Source organism: Scophthalmus maximus, chromosome 4 (assembly GCF_022379125.1).
Source record: "Scophthalmus maximus strain ysfricsl-2021 chromosome 4, ASM2237912v1, whole genome shotgun sequence".
NCBI lineage: Eukaryota > Metazoa > Chordata > Actinopteri > Pleuronectiformes > Scophthalmidae > Scophthalmus > Scophthalmus maximus.
This window is the reverse complement of record NC_061518.1, coordinates 4,832,577-4,853,280: the sequence shown is the minus strand read 5'-3', so window position 1 is coordinate 4,853,280 and position 20,704 is coordinate 4,832,577. Positions and strand designations below refer to the sequence as shown.

The following is a 20,704-nucleotide window of genomic DNA, read 5'->3' as shown; positions in this document are numbered from 1 at the left end:
GTGCGCGGCGAGGCGGGCGGTGCCGTGTTTCTACATCCGGTGCGTTCGAAATCGTTCTCGGGCAAGCGACGGCAGGCGAACACGGCGACGAATGGAGCGCGCAGCTAACGACGCTCCGCTTATGCTAGCGTGAAACATCAGTAACAACAAGTCACAACCGGGGGAAGAAAAAAAACAAAAACCCCTTCACACTTTCAAGCGCCGGGCCGTTCGCGCACAACGAGACACAACGAGCCGCGTCGCGGGGGTCGTGTGGAGCCATCGCAGCGGAGGTGAGCCCCTGTTGTGTCTTCCTGCGCGGAGCCGGAGCAACGTTTGATAAGTAGGCTTCTTCTTTCTCTGTTGTCGGGCTCGTTAGCTAAGGCTGTTCGCTGCTAAAGGAGCTAATTTCCTTGTTGCGCTCCGTCCAGCTGTCATGAGTGGATGTTAACCGACACCGAGCACCGAGCGCGGCGGCGGCGGCTGCTGCTGCCGCCTTCACCGGACTGACCCTTCACTCGTGATCGGCGGACAAGTGTCTGTGTCGTGATTTGTTTGATTTGTTCACATGACAAGGTTGTAAGCGGGAGCAGCATCTGTGGCTAAGTTATGTTTGGCTAATGTTAGCTTTGTGGCTAGCTTAAGTCACATCTTGTGTGTGTGTGTGTGTGTGCGTGGGCTAGCTGGGAAGCTAACTTGGCTAACGGTTAGTTCGCCCCACTGATCGACGTTGACCATCGCCGGTGTTGCTGTCTTTTGTCCGCGAGAAGGAAACAAAACCAAAAAACACCCACTGGCGTGCAACTGCCAAGTGCTCGCTTCCTTGTTTTTGACTGAACCCCAAGGGCCCCGCGCTACAGAAGGATCGATCATCTTCGTAGTGGCCCGAGCAGCCTCCTCTGGCTCACAATGCCTCACATCTTGTGCTGCTGTCGGTCCCTTGTCGGTGCAAGGTTATGGGGGCTGCACATTGAACCCAAGCCCCCCCAGCCTGGTCGTTCCAGAGTTGGAATTGAACCACTGAACTGGTGCAAGTTTGATTGTTAGTATGAAATGGCACATGGCCTCCTCCAGGTTTGGGTGCGATGTACATTTCCCTTTGCTCATGATCAAATGCACACATGCATATGGATTCTTTTCTTGCTCAACTGCACACATACATACATGGCTTGGTTCTGCATCAATAGAGTGGCCCTCTGCTCATCAACTTCATTGGTTTTCCCCAATTCCCGCTCAGCCAATCGGTGTGCAAACCACTTGGGAAGTTGGCATGGCGTGGAAAATGCGCGTTACTACTAGATGGACATTTGCCCCCCCAAAACCAGGGACAATGTAGGAAAAGCTGGTATAGAACATGTTTTGTATCTGTTGTATTGATTTATGTATTGTATTGTATTCTAAAAGGTCCCGATAAAGTAGAACCACGTCGCCAAATGCCTTGCCCGACAAACAATCGCCGCCTACAAACCTTGTTGCAATTAAATTCACACCTTTTAAGAAAACGGCTGTGTAGATAGATAGTAAATTGTAAATAGACAATTTAACCATTGTACATTTAGCAAGTAATGAATTAGTTGACAACGCCTGGGGTCAAAGGGCGTTCTCTTCCACATGCTGCATGAGCACTCAATCACTATAATGCGGACTGCGTCAGTAAAGTTCAGTAAGTTGTCTTTACAGCAGGGAGGATATACTACCGCTGATGGTGCAGAATTTTTTAGATCAAACACCTTTGGAAACCACGAGACCCTTGTCATGGACGTGGCTCCACTCCACATGAATGTCTTTTTTGCACACGTTTTTTTTTTTCCCTGTATGAATTGATGGAGAAGTAAAGGAATGAATAATCCAGAAGTCCCACCGGTGTTAGTAGTATTATAGTTATGGCGTACAAGTGCAGGCTTTGAGGAGAGAGGCAGCTGTTAACTGGCACTGCCACAGTAGGAGTCTGCACTGTTGGCAGGCCCCCCCCCTCTCGGGCTGATCTTTTCCACTAAAGGTTAATCACTCTGCTCAGAACCTTTATTTTTCTCGGTATGAATGAAAGGATCGCAGTGGTTTAGTCACTTTTATTAGCTGCTAATCAGCTCAAAGCACTTCAGTTTCTCCAGACATTCTTGACAAGCAAATTTTCATATTCATACTGTATATGGTGCCGAATTTTTAAACTAGCTATTAACCAATTTCAGCTACTTTTCTAAACTCTCAACTGGTTTGTTTTGATCGCCTGCATCATCAGAAATGCCTCTTTCTTTCATGTTTGTAGTGTCATTCTTGCCGCTATAGATGCTTGTGATTAGACGGTCAACAGTTGTGTTTGTGTGTATTTTTTGATATCTGCTTTACATTTCACTTGGATTTGAAAACGGCGTTGTGAAAATAATACTGTCATTGGGGCTTTTAAAAATGTATTTTATAAACACCAAATCCCCACATCATCATTTTCAGTGAGACAAGAACCAGAAAATGAAAACGAGTCTGATGCAGATTTTTTTTGTAGCAGCGAGAGTGTAAGTAACGTGACACGGTTGTGAGATCAGCAGAAAATTCCATCTGTAGTAACCGAATTTTGGGAGCATCTTCAGTAATTTGACACATTTCCTGTTCATGCAGAATGAACTTTGTTCAAAAGTGTGAAGAAGTATAAAGGTTTCTGTTCAGTTTCACTCGGAACAGAAGGACATAATGCATATTAGTGTTCAAAATACTCCATTCAGCTCATCATCAAAATCATGATTGCTATTTTCTGGGAAGCAGCATGAGCGGAAATATATTGTGTAAATCATAGGAATATAACATCTTTGTGTATTTTTCTTTCATTTCATTTTAAATAGGTTCATTAGTCAATGCACATGATGGTGTTCCTGAAGCACTCAAACAGATCAGGCCAGTGTCAAATTAAACTATGCAAATGAGCATATATCAAGCATCAGGATGTGTCGTCATAAAGTACACATATTCCATCATCCACTTACCACTTATCTGCACAAGTCCAGTCCAAAACCAACTGAATTATCCACCTGGAAACTCTGGTATGGCAAATTTAAAAATACAAAGCATGTAGCACCAGAAACAACAAGCGAACACTGCTTCAGCATCAGTTCATCAGCTTAAAGTTTATACTTTGTCTCACCTGGAAACGTTGGGGTAGGAAATCAGGAACCACTTCTCCTTTAGGACCGGTTCTGAATTGTCTGATACCTGGTTGTCACGCAGCTCTGACCATATCAGTCATTCTTTTAATACTTACCAGGGCCGTATTTAATGTGAAAACCATAACAAGGGATGGGGGGGGGGGGGGGGGGGAGTTTGGTATATCAAACAAGGGCTAAATGCTATATTTTCAGAGCAAATTTTAACCAAGTCTGGCAGCATCATCATACTCTTAAACATGTGTTTTTGCAAGTCATGACATTTTCAGTTACTGTCAAAAAAAAGAGCTGTTATAAAAATAATCATTAAAGGAAGGGGGTCAGTAATTTACATGTGTAATGGGATATAATTGAGTAAAACCCCTTTTGTGTCCTGTCCTCCCGAGAAACAAAATTAGTTTTATACGGCGCCAAAAGGTGTGTGTGCTCATGCTCATCCTCATTTATCAGGAGGAATGGCACCTCCTCGGGGATAAAGGCCGGGGATTCCCCCGCCTTACATCAAAACTGGAGAAGCCAGTAATCAAAGTCGCCATTTGTAAAGACCGCAGAACATGTTTCTGTATTCCTCGGTAAGAGTCGAGTGGATCGCTTGAATTACTAATTTATTAATTAGGAGGTTGACTGGGATGAAATTTGGGCAGACTTGTAACATTTGTGAAATATAATAAACTGCAGTTTTGTGCCGTTGCTCCACAGTATTTCTTTTGTAAATCACTTGTACACACACAAAAGATGAACACAACTACAGGGGTAGCTCCAAAAAGAATTCAACCCACCAAAACACTGCGTCTTAGTATGTCCTAAAGAATCCCATAGACTGAACATTTACAAAGGCTGTGGACATTATTTTCTCTTAACCCCTTGAATCTAAATTAAACTTCATTGTTACTTCATTGACAGAAATGGGGTGGAAAGACTTTCTTAACGACAAGTTTCTGTTCATCTGACCATATATTTAACTACAAGCACATAAATAAAACGTATCAATAACCAGATGAAATGATACACAAAAGCGATAAAGTCATGTGTGACAACTTTTGTAATTAAAAGTTGCTGATGTTTTGCCCCTTCATGATTGGTGCTGACTAATACACTATGAATTAGGTCCCTGTTTAACTCTAATGTTTTTGTTTCCGTCCTAGGCCTCAGGTGAGGGCATGTCTGAACATGTTAGTAATACAATGAAGCTGTGGTGCTAAGATCCCAGCTGATAAAATAAATTGGCAATTATGTATATGACGGACAAAGAAACTGTTCACAGACAGAAGGCTCTCTGACTTTATTAAGCGGATCTTATATCATTTGCTCCAAACAAACTAGACTAAAACAAGACGTATTGTTTTTAACGATACTCTCATTTCTTAAAAGAAGTTTTTCCTATTGACTAGGTTTGAGCGTCGTTATTGTGTAAGTGAAGAACGTTTTGAGACATTTTGATTAGCCCTAATTTACTTAATTTGCATTAGCGAACATAAAACCGGGCGAACAATGGGGCGACCCAGCATCTGCTGACTGAATAATGAAACATATACATGCTACACATGCCGTTCTCGCTGGAGCGCAGTTCAACCCTAATACTTTTGTAATAACTGAGATTAATCTGTAGGTGTAACGGTTTGCTTAGTAGTATTACTAGGTCAGGTATAGTTCTGTTAGTTTAGCAGTGATGTGTATGTAACAACAGTTGGAGTCTGGGCTCGGTGAAAAGCAGCGACCGGTGACAATAGTTTCATATGAATGGGCTGAACACAAATCGTGTGTGTGTGTGTGTGTGTGTGTGTGTGTGTGTGTGTGTGTGTGTTTGTGTTTTTACCCTGCGTCCACCACGGAGTCTGTGTGTGTGAAGATGGTAACCCGAGCAAATCTAAACAGCGGTTGCACACTGGCTTAAGGAGTAGCCCTACAAATGGCTATTTGCACAATGGAAAAACGGTTACAGGCGGCTCACCGCTGGTCTTTGCTGCAAACCTGTTTTTATAGCCGTGTTGTTCTGTTCCTGGTTTTATGTAACGGCAAAACACAGTGCACAGTTGCCCTTGAGAGCAAACTAGCCGTCTCTGATGCTGCGATCTGTGCAGGCAATACTGAGCATGAGTCATCCGGAAGCCCACACACACAAATACTTAGGAGTAGCAGCCTTTCCATGCCCGGGGATTACAGCACTGTCATGAAAAAATTAATCGACTGCTTCTTTTTATTGAAAGCATAAAAAAAAGTAGTTTTTTAAATGGAAAAGAGAGAGCAGTGATTTGGGGTGAATAATTGATTATAATCACTACTAATGAGATTGGCAATCTGACTAATATACAACTGACAATTTGTCTGCCGCTTGTACACTTGCTGAAGATTATTATGTATATATATTATGATTAGATATTTATAACGTATCACACTGGCTGCATATTGTCACGTGACAGTCACATAGTTTTAATATTTGACATCATTTTCGCCCAAGGTGGAAGGGGGTCGTTTGAACAAAACAAAAAAAAATATTTTTGCTGAGTACTTTGACGAAATCAGATCAGCGTCCATCAAGCTAAGCTTTGGTGTCCTTTGCGAACAGACGTGGCTTTACATAATTGTTGACATAATATTCCCCCCGCTGACACCGGTCCGCCAGGCGATAGCCGTGGGTGGTGGAGAGTCTTAGATTGCCTTCACGATCGCAAACTCGAGGTTATGTTTTGTTGCTCAAACTGGCTGCTGTGTTTTTTTTCCGTGACCACTGTGGAGTTTGATGACTATCTCTTAAGCCCCGGCAGCTCTGTTGCACTGAGACTCTTCTGTCCTCATTTAGCACCGTCTACTCGTGAACAGTGATTTTCTTTTTTTAAGCTCATGACCTCCAAAATGATTTCAATGTGCTTTGATATAACAAAGTAAAATGATAAATTATAACGGTGGCGGAGACAACATTAGTGTTCCTTTGTCATTATGACAGATGCGAGTCTTCGGGACATCATTCTGGCAAACAAAATTCTGCGTTTTCGATAATAAAGTCATAATTTAATGAGGAAAAAGAGGGAATTTCCCCTAAGTCCATGTGGTTCTTTCTTCGGAATAGTGACGATATCTTGTACAATCTTTTTCAGGTATTTAGTTTTTCAATGACCTTAATAGGCAGTTTTAAGCAAATGGAGATTTTTGAACTGAACAGATGTCAGATTTATACTGTACCTTTTCTCACTTATTAACAGCAGTGAAACTTTGAATGAGGAAATACCTGCCCTTCCCCCTGCTGCTGTCCTCAACCTCGGCGCTGCCACTACATGCTGTAGTTTTTGTTCTTAATCCAATTTGGGAGACTTTATAAGAGTAACACGGGGGGGACGGTTGCTTACAAGCTCACTACCATGTTCCGTGCGCTGCTCTCTATAAAAACTTAAGGTCTAATCCCTTTTTTCGTTTGTCCTGCTCTGTCCTCTGCAGGTCCTTCACCTTCTCCTTCCTGTGACAAATGCTCAGGCCACAGATCAGTCTGTATCGCAACTGTTAGAGGTGACAGGGTGAGGACGGGGAGGAGTGCTGGTTCGCCGTACCAGGTATATTCTCATGAGCGTGACTGTGCCGTCCAGGCGCTGCCAGTGACCGGGGCTGTGGCTGTGGCGGGCCCGGCCCAGGAGGCCTTTTTGTACATCACTCCAGGCTCCCACTGACCTGTCCTGCTCACACCATGGATCAACAGAGAGATAAGTATGGCGAGCGGCCCGCCAGGAGCACCAAAGTGTCCCAGGGCAGCCGCAGCGGACACTCGTCCCGGCCATCCGGCTCCTCAAGCTCGTCTGGGGTGCTCATGGTGGGGCCAAACTTCCGTGTGGGCAAGAAGATCGGCTGTGGAAACTTTGGTGAATTAAAGCTCGGTAAGTTGGAAGTACATCTTGTGGCAAATGGTTCATGACATAGTGAATTATAAGGGTTATCAATGGTTCTGTGTGTTGCCAGTTTCTTACACGGTAAAGTAAAAGTAATGCAGTCTTAATACAACAGTCCTGCAATAGATTGTACCTCAAAGAGGATTATAAATGTTCCCTTGTAGGGAGACTTTAATTCAACTTCATGGTCTTTTGAAAACTAGTTCAATTGTATTGCAATACACTGAATCAGGGTTTACTAAATGTTGGAAACATTTCTTTGAACACCAAAGCTCTTCTGCTCTTTGGTAAGATGAACTCATTCACTAAAGAGCTGGAAAAAAAATTGACCTTGCAAAGTTTTGCAGGAAGTATCAAATAAAAACTCTTGTCGTCACTTACAGTTGCATATTCCATGAAGTCGTTAAGGTTTAAGTGGTGATCTTTGTTTTTAAAAGCCATCTAATGTTTGCTTTTCCTATCCCGTGTTATTTCAGGTAAAAATCTCTACACAAACGAGTATGTAGCCATTAAACTGGTAAGTACACACTTTCTTTGTCTGCTGGACCTCTTACCACTGTGTGTATATATATATATATTAGATCAGGAAAAATAATATTTGCAGAGAATTTAAGTTTTTCTTAACAACAAAACTTATAAGAAATTGTGTTTTTCATGATCATGGGTTAAACAAAGTAGTAGAATGATAATCTGAAACACTCTATTATTATATTAGAAGTAAGGAAAGCACTTGTAAGTAAGTTATTTAGCTTCATTGAGACACATGTCATGTTTTTATAGCACCCTTGCAGTTTATTTCATGAAATATAACTTGAAATCTCCGTCAGGTGTGAGTCAGTGTGTAGTACAGTAAGTTGGTTGTCGTACCGAGCTGCTCTGATCTCTGACAGAAATGTGAATGATGTGTAGACACTTGGTTACACTAGGTGTGTCTTTCCACTCCGGCTGCTGGACTGGAAGTCATGGCTCCTCCTGACTCATGCTCGTATTATTGCTCACTGGAGAGTTGTAATTTCAGTATCGCAGTATTTAGCTCACCAAACCAAAAACTGTACGATGTGCTGACACAGATCTAGTGTCTTTGTACAGTTGAGAAATGGTACACTTATATGTGTCGGATTTCAAAACATCATCACAGAATTGGGATTTTTTTGTGTCTGTTTTGTCTTTTGGGCACTTGTAAAATTGGGTAGTGTGTGTTAACTTCATTACCAAATCGTTATCAAACCTTTTAATGGTATTGGACATGAACAGTATTTTTTTCGGTGGAGTGAAACTTTAAGGAAATGGTTCTGAAGCAGGTGTGAAAACAATTGCAAAAAAGAGCTTGAAGGTAACTCTAAAGGATGACTCATATGATGGAGAAATCCACCGTCTCCTCGAAAAGAGTTTTCGAATGAGGTCAAAGATGACGGACGCCTTTTTAATCCCAGCTGACAGATCGTTGTTAAGATAAGAGCTGCTGGTGATGATTGAGGAAATCCACAAGCTGCTATATGCCCTTAAATGTGATATGAGTTATCAGAAATTGTTGACACAGGTCACAAGGTCACGATAGTGCAGGCAATTTTTTATTGGGTTTCTTTACTCTCATGCATCAGTAAAATACAGTATTCTTTTCCCTTTTCATTGTTTAATTCCAGTTTGTAAGGTTATTAGCTAATCACTTTTATGCATGTGTACTCTGCGCAGGAACCAGTGAAGTCGAGGGCACCGCAGTTGCATTTAGAGTACAGGTTCTACAAAACACTGGGAACTACAGGTAAGGTCACAGATTTGTTCGCCACTGTTTTTTTGTGACTTTGTGACAATGATTTTGCTGTTTTTGGAAAGATCTGCACAGACGATTGGATCATTTTCACAACAAGAGATTTTTTCCACTCTGGTGACATTTCGATATTAAGATGCGTCAACAGCTTCTTTTAATCTGCGCGAGTGTGTTGAATACCTGTGTGCATGGACATTGTGGTGAACACTGACCTTGCGGGAAAATTGACTCACACAGGAGGCGATGCAATATGAGAAGAGTCGAGATGAAACATCTTATACACCCACGAAACAGATGCGGCAGCTGGTGTTGTTGACTATATTTGTGGATGTAACTTGCTCAGCGTTGTGTCTGCAATGTCAGTTGTGCCCTGACTGCAGTTGATAACTTGCACGCATGTCCAATGTCCAGATCTGATTCTGCTAATAATTCAACTCATCACCCTGGCACAATGTAGTTTCTGCATGGGTTTATCCCGGATGTGTTGGTACATGTTTCTAGGTGAGCGGGGCCATGCACTTAATTAGCCAGTATTCAGAATGAAAGACAATGCAGCAATAGTTGCTCCTCAACTTCTCTTCCCTTAACTTTCCTCCACAGAGAATTTATGTTTGTCATAAAAGATTAGTCAAGGTCTGCTGACGCATCCCTGTTATAGCCACCGCTGACAAGAATCTTGTGAGGATTGAATGACCGCAACGAAGAATTAAATTAAGCGCAGAGATTTTTAGTCTCTGTACGAGAGGAAATGGGTGGGGACTCCAGAAACAATGGAACAATAGAAGGATCTTTTCTTTTTTTAATTTATGCTTTCCTTGCTCTTCTCGAAAAATGGGTATAATAATGTGTTGTGTGTGTATATATATTAGTGGTGATAGTGACATGAATACATCTAAACATGAGAGGTTAATGAGATCAGAGTTTGATCACTATTTCTGGTTTCTGGGACTTGATTTCTCAATAGTAACGGTGATGTCACATTGGGGCTGATCTCAGTCATGGTTGGCATAGAAAACTGAAGCAGCATTTTTTGTGATGCATTGTCCTTGATGTTCTTTTTGAAGCTCCACATGCATATAAGATAACCAGAGTCGGGGTATAATGGCTATTGTTTTGCAAAGGCAAAGGCTGGAAAAGGCCAACTGTGCGGAAGCTCATTAAATATTTAGAGAGCGGGTCTGCCTCTCTTAGTGCTTAACCTGCCTCTGTCCTCTCCTCCAGAAGGGATAATGTGACCTCATTTCTTCTCGGGCTGTGTGCTGCTGTGCCACGTTGCTTCGCAGCCAATGTGGTCGTCACCATGTCTGTGCCACAGGGTCTTTATGAATTAATGGGGTTTGACTCAGATGCTCAATCAAGGTGTTGTTATCTGATGCATAACCAAACCGTCACTGGGTATTAATGATGATGATTCAATTAGGAATCGAGCGTCCCCTTGCATAATACAACCTGGAAATATTTGTCACTGCCGTAAAGAGTTTCTGCTTTGGCTTTGCGAGACTGCAGACTGCTAGGCATCATTGTGCCAAGGACAAGACATTTTATTTTAAAAATGAAGAAGGGTTTGTTGTTCATAAGTGGGTGGATTCTATTGAGCTATTAAAGGTATTGGCTGCCGGTCTTCTTCACTATGAAACACTACACCGGCTCTGTAACCATTTCAGTCCCAAGGAGTAAACCCTTCCAATGGCAGCACAGCATACTGGATTTTACAAATATGTAAGGCAAAGACCAAAGGTCTTAACCTGGATGTCTGTTTGCACCAGTGGTAAAATGTAAATCTTTGTAAGGGAGGGAACTTGAATAAAAACCTATAGAGCAGTATTTTTCAACCATACAGTCTTATCAGTCATTTAGGAAGAAATTTCAAAATGGTGACTGCACATTTGAAAACGCCACCATTATTTTTAAAGACAAGAAAATAATCATCCAGTGTAAACACAGAATCGACTGGCATCTTTCAGGTGCTACCATGACAGCTACATTGTCGACACCATGACTAAGGAGTACGTCCTGGTCATTTCCTTGTTGATAACAAGCAAACATTACCGTCATACAGTTTCAACTGAAAAAAGTAACTCATACCGAGTGTGTAATTTTCAGAAATCCCATTGAACTTGCCATGACACTTTCGTATAGCCGCCCTCTTGAATAGAGTATGTCTGCTGTCTCCATCAGTATTATATTGTAAATCGCAAATGTTAAAGTGCAACAACCCTCACAGCCACTTTCAGATGCTGTTGCTGTGCAGTTTTATTGCTTTATCAATAAAATCATGTGGTCATTGATGAATGGAGTTTATTCCAAATTATCTGCAGCTCTGTAACTCATGCATGTAACAGAATGGGACAGTAGTCAAAAACAAAAAAATCAACAAATGATCATATTGACAATCAATAGGATGAGCTGTTTTACGGAACGTAGCCATTGAATTGAAACTAGCCCAGCACATACGTCCGTCAGAAATTGAAACTGGTCAGATCGATCAATTTGAGTGCAGACCTGAGTAACCAATCACGATAGTGCAGCCAGCCAATCCAAAGTGTGTCAGCAGCAAAGGGCACCAAACGTCACGTGAGGCAAAAAACAAAAACATTAGACGCCCGTCTCTGCTTGGGTTACATATCTTCTTCAGTCCCACAATTTTATTGTAGTAAACGCACCCGTTATAAATTTACAATGCAAACGTCTATCCACCAATCTCAAAACTACTTATCCTGTTGGCACTGCTGCAGCACACAGTGGGTGAATAATGGGCTACACCCTGGACAAGTCTATTACTGAGCTCACACACACACACACACACACACACACACACACACACACACACACACACACACACACACACACACACACACACACACACACACACACACACACACACACACACACACACACACACACACACACACACACACACACACACACACACACACTCATCTATAGTATGAAAAACACACATTCACACCTACAGTCAGTTTAGAGTCACGAATTCACATAACCTGCGTTCCCTTGCACTGTGGGAGGAAACCCACACAGGAACGAGGAGAACATGCAGACTCCATACAGAAAGGAACCTCACAGTGATTTTTAATTTCCCTGTAATTATTAAGATCCGACTGCCATTTGTAAATCTTTCTGCAACATATTTCTAATATTTTTGTTGAGCAAAGCCTTTGTGTAGTGGCATATTTTCGCATTAGCCTTAGATATGTTACACAGTTTACAGCACCAGATGGTCAAAATAAAACATCCCAGCTCAGGACTGGTCTTGTTGCAGGTCCAGACAAAGATCTGGTCTTTGACAGCTGGTTGAAATACTGCACTCACAAAAAAGTGTTGCACGGGGAGATTTGCGCCTTTTGAGTCAGGATTCGAAAAACCAGTCAATCATTTATCACACATTCATCACATTCAGCTTTTTCCTCTTCTGCTGTAAAAGAAAACTGCAGCCAGCAGCTTATTGGATCACATTAATGCAGAGGAACATGTATTATTTGATGGTTTTACTCAAGATGGGCTGTTTTATTCATTATCAAACACGGCTGATATATTTGTGGAGTCAACAAAATATTTTTCATAGTCTTTATAGTATATAGACTTAGCATAGTTTGTACATTAGAGGAGTAAGTTTAACTATTAGGGCTGCAACTAATTAATTTCATTATCAATTAATCTGTCGATTATTTTCTCAATTAGTTGTTTGGTCCAATGTTGATCATGTTTCCCAAATTCCAAGATGATGTTTTGTTTTGTCCACACACCAAAGATATTTATTTTACTGTCATAGAGGAGCAAAGAAACCAGAAAATATTCACATTTAAGAAGCTGCAATCTGGGAATTTTGAACTGTTTTTCCTTAAAAGCTACTTGAACCGATAATCGATTATCAAAATAGTTAGCCATTAATTTAGTTATCGATTAACTGTTGCAGCTCTAAAATCTATATTCAGATATCATTATATCTGTAGAGGGGTCTGTCAGTCTGTCAGGTTTGACGTCATCCCCAACATGAACAATTTACTGAAATTCAAAAGAAGGTTTTAACAATCAGTCTTTTCTGAGCATGGTACCTGCAAAATATTGCTCTAATAGAGGCAAAAACATTTTTTTATCCAGCACTGTTCTGCTCATTCGTCACTGAGGCACATTGTCGCTCCGCTTATTCAGTTGAAACTGTCGTCTTTGTTTGTCTATGCCTCATGCTGTTCTCTCGCTTGCAACACCGTTGACCCAAATGAGTGCTACACCCAGGCATTGTTCTCATTACTTTCAAGAAAATTGGATGAGAGAAGTCCAAAGTGGTACCCTGCAAAATTGGTAGCTTCCATCACGCTTTGAGTCGTCCTGTACAATTAGAGAATACTTTGCCTCACAGGACAGGACAGGACACACAGATTCAATCTCTCATGAAGATTGTTTTTGCCATAGTTAATGATGGTTCTGTCATTTGCTAGAGAGAAAAAAAGCTTTAACGACCTTGTTTTCAATTGAACGACCGTTTATCCTCTTATTTACAGCATATCTCCAATCTGACACATTTTCAGGCCTCCCACAGGCACCCGGGGTTCCAAGGCACTCATTCCTATGGTACAATTAGCAACCCACAGCACCGCATAATGGTGTCCAGAATTACAAGATGGAGCACAACATGACTCCTACAAGCCCATATGCTAGCTGACAACAGTCATGCCACCTCTCACGCTGCAGTGTGTTTCCCATTACCCAGCTGGCAAGTCAAATGCCTTTAGCAACATATTTAATATGAATGTCTGTTAGCAAGCACACTACAGCGGGATTAGTATTCTCTCATTATCAGTCTCTGGTTAAATTAAATTAAATTGAGCAGATTAATAAGTTCATGGTGGCAATTGGCTTCGCTACACTTTATTGTGCAAGCTTGTTTCTTAGTGTTGTCCTCCATCACATTTCTTTAAGCTTGTACGTAAACACAGATGTAAATGACTTTAATGCCATAATTTCTTTGACGTTTCCTGAGGGAACCTCAGTCTGACGAGCAGTGAGCAGGGGAAAGCTTTGAATCATGCTTCCCTGAAGGCAGTTAACAGTCTGACCTGATTTCTTCCTTAGTTCAAAAACCAAAAGTTCAGGATTTGGTCTGGAAGACAAAGAAAGAATACAGATATCACCAATTATAATGTGGCTTTTGTCATTACGATAAATTATAAATCTCCTTAGTGTGCTTCTTAAATAATTTTATCTAAAATTGCAGGAGTAAAGGAAATGTAAAAAAACCAAAAACGATACAATATAAATAAGATCACACACTGTCTAGAAGTTGAAGAGTACAAGGAGCTTTAATTCCCAGCATTACAAACCACCGGTATGAAGGAGTACAGGGGTCAGAGCACAGGCCCGACCAGTTTTACTGTTGCATTAAACTGACTGACCACACAACAACAGTAAACTGCCCTATGACAAAGAAGTATAGTAAGAGCCAAGGTGACAGATGGAAGGGATTTCGAAGCAATTAGGGAGCAGAGCAGCGAGGTAAGGATTCAGTTGGGAGGTTGTGATATGAGCCAGTGAAAAGATTAGTTCTCGGCCGGCCGTGGAGGAGCGACACGGTTATATCTGCAGGCACAGTGTTGTTATTTTACTTGAAGGTTAATGTTTTACAGAGGAGCTTTCTCTGCTCTCTTGTGGTGCCCCTCCTCCTATCTGTCCAGTTTGAAGCACATGGTTACCCTAGACCCAACTTGGAAATATCATTAGTCAAGGGAGGCAGCAATAATAAACACTTCCGCCACCCTGACTGAGTTCCCACTTGTATATACAACTGAAAACCCCCCGAAGACGCATTCTTCTTTTTATTATCTAATAATTGATATTTCCTTTTCCTCCTGACAGTTTGCTATTAACTATCTCAGCTGTTATCAGTGATCTTGTTTATCTCTGATACAGTTTCAAATTGATACTTAAACAATAAAGATTTGGGTTACTTGGACTGAGATGTTTGTCTGGTGTCTTAAAATCAAATCTGTCTGTCTTCTTGTGTTTTTAGCGGAAGGAGTGCCCCAGGTGTTTTACTTCGGGCCCTGTGGGAAATACAACGCCATGGTTCTGGAGCTGCTGGGCCCGAGTCTAGAAGACCTCTTCGACCTTTGTGACCGGACTTTTTCACTGAAGACCGTCTTAATGATAGCAATTCAGCTGGTAAGTTCAGAGCATTATGTGACACATCGAATTGTTTGACAATGACTTCAAGAATCAGACAACAGACCAAATGAACAAGCATATGACCATGAAGAAAAATAAATAACGTGGTGGTAACTACTTTCGTGGAGCGCGTTGCAAAATTGGCATTTCTACAAAATTAACTAGCTCAACAACATAGTCATACTATATTCAACACTCTGCTGTTATGAGCTTCGGTTTTTAATAGAAATGTTTTTCTCCTGCAACTTTGAGTAATTATCTGATCAGTTCCAAGCCACTGTAATGATGCTCAATACTTCCTGCAGAGGTTTTGCCCCTCAAAAAAACCTGATTTTAATGTAAAAAGAAAAAAATGGAGTAAGTGTGACATAAAAGAGATTCAGTTGAAAGCATTTGCAAAAAAGAGAGTAATATAATTTATAAGAATTTTGGTCAAACGCCGTGTGTTTCCCTTAATAGCAAACTGCAAAGTAACATGGCAAAGGGGAGCTGCCGAAAGAAGATAAAAATAAGAATATGAATTTTAATACGAAAAATTAGAAATACGTGCCTGTCTCAAATAATGGCCCGTTTCCGCCGGTGAGGTGAATCAAGGCACGGAACATTCTTTGAGACTTTTCTGTTGTTCTACATACGTCCCAGAAAGCATGGTACAAAAATTGTTGCATGGTTTGTGTGAATAAAATTAACGTTTCATTTGTTTGGGCTAATGTCCTGATCTACAGACCATATGCCTGTAGAGCAGATGGGGAGGTGGGGGTACCAGCGCAGAGTCTCCTGTTACTCAGTCTGCAAATGAGCAATCTGTCAGCATACCATACTAGTGGTCAGATGCATGTAGGCTGCAAGCTGTTGGAAAGAGCAAAGGCATCACTGAATCTCATTACGCCGCAGCAGCTCAGTGGGTGGTTTGGCCTTTATAGACGCATCGCACATCTCAAAATTCTTAACGTTTTCATTTTGTCAGCACAAAATCTGCAGTGCTCTTGTAATGAAGATGGCTTCACAACGTTAGCCTGGTGTTGCAGAACAGAGAGCAGTGTACACCGCCGGCATCCGAGCCAATCTGTTCTTTTTGGTACTTTTTTTCTCAGAGCTCTTTATTTTTCTGTACAAATGGGTGACCCACCATTTCTTTGCAGTTGAGCTTTTATGCTTGTCATTTACAAATCTTTCTCATCCATAACCTCATTGTCATTCTGATCGCTGGTTCTTTCGTTGTCTGAAATTCCCGCTGTGATAATTTTTCATCTAAGTTTGTGCCTTAAAATTCTGGCTGAGTACCAACATGAGATTTTGGTTGCTATACATCATCATACTGAAACAACTAGTGAATTAATCACTGATCAATCACCATAAATGAATTGACGACTATTTGATAAACGATTCATCTTGTTGTAGATGCAGCTAGACATTCACCTTTACACATTTTTAGAATTAAAAAGTTCATGAAGTAATTATAAAATACATGATATTTATAATAAATAATGAAAATGATCATTGCCACTATCATATACCAAGGCTTTGACTAATGTTTGTGTCCTTGGCCTTGTGTTTTTGGTTGTAAGGCTCATGTCTTAAAGCTTGTTTACATGGCTGCTCCGACATTTTAAGTATTACATTTCAATGGGATGCCAAATTAGCTCACCTGGTAGAGCAGAGCATGTTCCATTTAGGCTGAGTGATGTACTTCCATAAAGTTTAGGGACTTGCAAAGGACCGATCCTTCTTTTTTTAAATCGTGCACCAACTTTATGGAGTGGTCAGAATTGATGTTGCGGAGACGAGGACTTCCTCACTTTCACTCCCTAGAATGGGTGAAATACTGAATCCTACATTTCTCATAATAAATCTCTTGACGTCTTTCAATAAACCTTACTACATTTGACAAAGCTCTCTCTGGAGTCACGATACTTATTAACTGATGTTCATGTGTGAAATTGGTGGAGTGGCCCTTTAATCTGTAACAATGTTGAAATCAGTTTGGGAAAAACTTTCCATTCTCCTGAAAAGACTTGTGCAGCTGAAATGTCAATGTTTTGAGTAATTCTGACGTTTTTATTCTCACTTTGTCGACTCTGTTGCCCAGTTTGTGATCATATCTGGTGTTGTGTTAACATTTAACGTTTCCCTCTGACGACTGTGCCTTGCTCTTCCTCCACAGATTTCTCGAATGGAGTACGTGCACTCTAAAAACCTAATCTATAGAGATGTAAAACCTGAAAACTTCCTCATCGGACGGCAAGGGAACAAAAAGGAGCACATAATCCACATCATTGACTTTGGCCTGGCCAAAGAGTACATCGACCCCGAGACCAAAAAACACATTCCATACCGGGAGCATAAGAGTTTGACTGGCACCGCCCGATATATGTCCATCAACACGCATTTAGGCAAAGGTATGTTGAAATTCAAATTGTGGTGTCAATTAAGTGTATATTAAATACACGCATACATCTATTCTTGAGGTTTCTCAGTTAAATGTTATCATATATATTGATACAGAGCAAAGCCGGCGAGATGACCTGGAGGCCTTGGGTCACATGTTCATGTATTTCCTTCGTGGGAGTTTACCTTGGCAAGGACTTAAGGTACGGCAAGTACAGGGAAGTGCTCCAAGAATCTGTTCTTGAGTCAGGTTCACCATGAGTCGCCAATAAGGAAAAAGAATAAAAGGTCTTGAGTTCATGACGGTCTGCAACTTTGAAATCATCATTTGATCCTAAGATATACTCAGTATTTATTTTCAGGTGTTTTTGAACAATTTCAGATTGTGTATATTGCGAATTCCAGACTATTACAACTGAAGGGATATATATCTAAATACATCAGTTTTCAATGTTTCCTTCTCCCCATTGGTAAAATGCACTTCAGTGTAAACTCAACATAAAGAAAATAAGGCTTCAACTAAAGAGAAACGAGAAGTGACAGTATGAACTGTAAAATGAACAGTTGTCACTTTTGTATAATCCATTTGACTGAGTGCTACTCCTGGTTGGTACATACAATTTAAGATAAAGTTAAAAAGAAACGCACTGCACACGATATATGCACAGTTAAAAACAAACCCATATTCAGCAGTGTAAAATAAAATGTTTTGTTTTTTTCTTTTCGTTTGTTCATATAATTGTGTTTAATGCTCATTAAGTATCAGATTTGGTCGATAATGTTTTTCCGTGATGGTTCTCCTGCAGGCCGACACGTTGAAAGAAAGATACCAGAAGATTGGAGACACGAAACGAAACACTCCCATCGAAAGCCTCTGTGAGAACTTCCCAGGTACGCCGACGGCTGCGAAAGGATCAGATGGATGTTTGATTGTGATTTGACCAGAGTTTCATTTTTTTAAATTTTCATCCTAATGCATGATTGGAACTTTATTAACCATTTGTTAATCATTTGTACATCTTTTTTTTTTTAATTCAGAGGAGATGGCCACCTACCTGCGATATGTGAGACGACTGGACTTCTTTGAAAAGCCTGACTACGAATATCTGAGGACTCTGTTCACCGAGCTGTTTGAGCGGAAAGGATACACCTTCGACTACACTTACGACTGGGTTGGCAGGCAGATAGTAAGAACCGCGTGTAACTCTTATCAGAGTTTTATCAAGCTGCTCGACTGCACTGCATTTTAAATGATCATTACTTTCTTCCCTTAGCCCACACCAGTGGGGTCTGTCCATATAGACTCTGGAGCATCTGCGGTCACGAGAGACAGCCATCCTCACAGAGACCGGCCCTCACAGCACCAACCAATTAGAAATCAGGTACGCAAGGTTTTATTTTGGTAGTGGGCATGTTTTGGAAAGGAAACCCTGCATTACAACTGGAAATGCATGTGTGAGGCACACACACACGTGCCATCCGCGTGCTTTGAAAGATATTCCCCCCCAAAAAATGTCTTGAATCTCAACTGTGAATGAGGAAACTATAACACAACATCCTAAACAACCCAGAGTTCTTTATTTATCAGGATTTCATCATTATTTCTCGGTGTTGTACGAGTGTTAAGCATTTTGGTTTTTAAAAGACAATTACAATTGGATGGATTAGTGGCATTTGTTCTAATGAAAGCAAAAACAGAGTCATGTTTTTTCAAACCATCAATCCCTAATTATCTCTGTATTCTTGTTTTGGACAAATTTCAGACCAGAAATGAAAATGAAGTTGGCTGATTGACAGTAGACCCATAAAGATGACATGACTTAGATGATGCTTCATTATCATTCTCGTACTGTACTGTGCAACATTGAAAGAGTGAAGGAGGAATTATTTTATGTCTTGTTCATGAATCGGGTGAAACCCATAAGAAATGTGCCAGAGTTGTCATTGCAGTCTTGTTTAATTAATGGTATTTCCGGCCAGTATTTCCAAGGGACCGCAGTTCTGCCTCGCATCTGTTTTACTTTTGTCGTTGGTCGCCTTAAAGGCAGGTTTCAGTGCTATGGTGCAAATTCTTTAAGTTTTTTGCTTCATTTAACATTTTGTTGAATAAGAAAATTCAATTGTATCCCCCAGTTAAGAATTTTTTCACTGTTGAACATTGTGAATAATTTAGGTTTAATTTATTTCATTTGAGTGAAATTTAATTGAAGCCAATAGATGTAAGAGCTTGCCTCCATTTGAAACCGGGCTCATATAGTTTCTGTTTCAGTTCTCTGGCTGAAGCCTTGCTTTGATTTTGAATTCACTCTTTTATTTTGTTAATTTATGTATTGTACTCTTCTCCATTTCTCATGCTGCTTTGCATGGTACCTGGCTACGCACACCCAACTCTCCTAACACAATTATTCCATCACCCCCGACCCCCCACCCCTCCTCTCCCATCGCAACCCACATCCCCTCCCATCACCGACACCTCTGAGCAGACAGCGGTCTCAGATCGACGAGGAGCATGGGAGGTGCAGCCCACACGCCAAGCAAACTCCTCCTATCTGACCTCCCACCTGGCAGCGGACAGGCACGGGGGCTCAGTGCAGGTATACACCCTTCACCTGATCAACCAGCGTCCCCCATTCAGTCACTGTGGAGTCAGATCTGTCTCACAGGATCAAATCTGAAACGAACAAACCTGCAGATGTTGACTGTAAATAAGTCTTTCTCATTATCTATTTTTGGATAAATTTGGGGTTGATTATCTTTTTTATTGAAAGATGAGGCAGAGATTTTATTTGTATTTTAAGATAAAAACTCAACATCATACTGTGATCAACTCAAAATATTCGGTACATTTTGAATTGGGTTTTTGAAGAAGGTTTTTGCATTTTCAAGTAGCAATTTCACATTTGTGAAGCAAGTTTTGCTTAATTTTGGTTTGCTGGATCTTTATACACTTAAACATACTTTCCAGATTATGCAGAAGATACACGATCCAACCGTATACACCACTTTTTGGTATTGATCTCCACAAAACTGCCACAAAATCAAAGCTCTTATTTTATCAGGAATCAATGACAAATGCATATCAAATGAGAATAATCCTGGCATTTCCAAATTACCGTTACCATTTCTGGTTGACAAATAGACGTACAATAATAGATACCACAGATTTTACCAGGACATGACGTTCAATTTGTTTGTGAGACAGATCTACGACCATGTACCTTCCCCACCCCTTTACCCCTTGCTGGGAATTGTTTTTCTTTTTTTGCACCACCATGTGCATGTCATCTGGTGCCGCCCACCGCAGACGGTGATTTGATTTTGGCTTTATAAATATCAGGGAATTTTTGATCTCGGGTCCTACA

At 40.9% G+C, this 20,704-nt stretch overlaps 1 protein-coding gene across 5 annotated transcripts in view; it reads left to right on the top strand.

Moving 5' to 3' along the window:
• Window positions 1-7: 7 nt before the first annotated feature.
• Window positions 8-20,704, top strand: part of csnk1g1 (casein kinase 1, gamma 1) — a 30,944-nt gene continuing 10,247 nt past the window's right edge. Inside the window, exons 1-11 of one of the 5 annotated variants that reach the window (XM_035629426.2) lie at window positions 8-272; window positions 6,564-6,994; window positions 7,483-7,523; window positions 8,699-8,768; window positions 14,800-14,951; window positions 17,119-17,353; window positions 17,460-17,545; window positions 18,149-18,233; window positions 18,381-18,529; window positions 18,617-18,724; window positions 19,826-19,936. In XM_035629426.2, the coding sequence (XP_035485319.2) occupies window positions 6,808-6,994; window positions 7,483-7,523; window positions 8,699-8,768; window positions 14,800-14,951; window positions 17,119-17,353; window positions 17,460-17,545; window positions 18,149-18,233; window positions 18,381-18,529; window positions 18,617-18,724; window positions 19,826-19,936 (1,224 nt within the window). In that variant the 5' untranslated portion in view covers window positions 8-272; window positions 6,564-6,807. Of the gene's footprint in view, window positions 323-6,563; window positions 6,995-7,482; window positions 7,524-8,698; window positions 8,769-14,799; window positions 14,952-17,118; window positions 17,354-17,459; window positions 17,546-18,148; window positions 18,234-18,380; window positions 18,530-18,616; window positions 18,725-19,825; window positions 19,937-20,704 lie in introns of all 5 variants that reach the window. The other 4 variants (XM_047331409.1, XM_047331410.1, XM_047331411.1 and 1 more) reach the window with 4 other exon arrangements.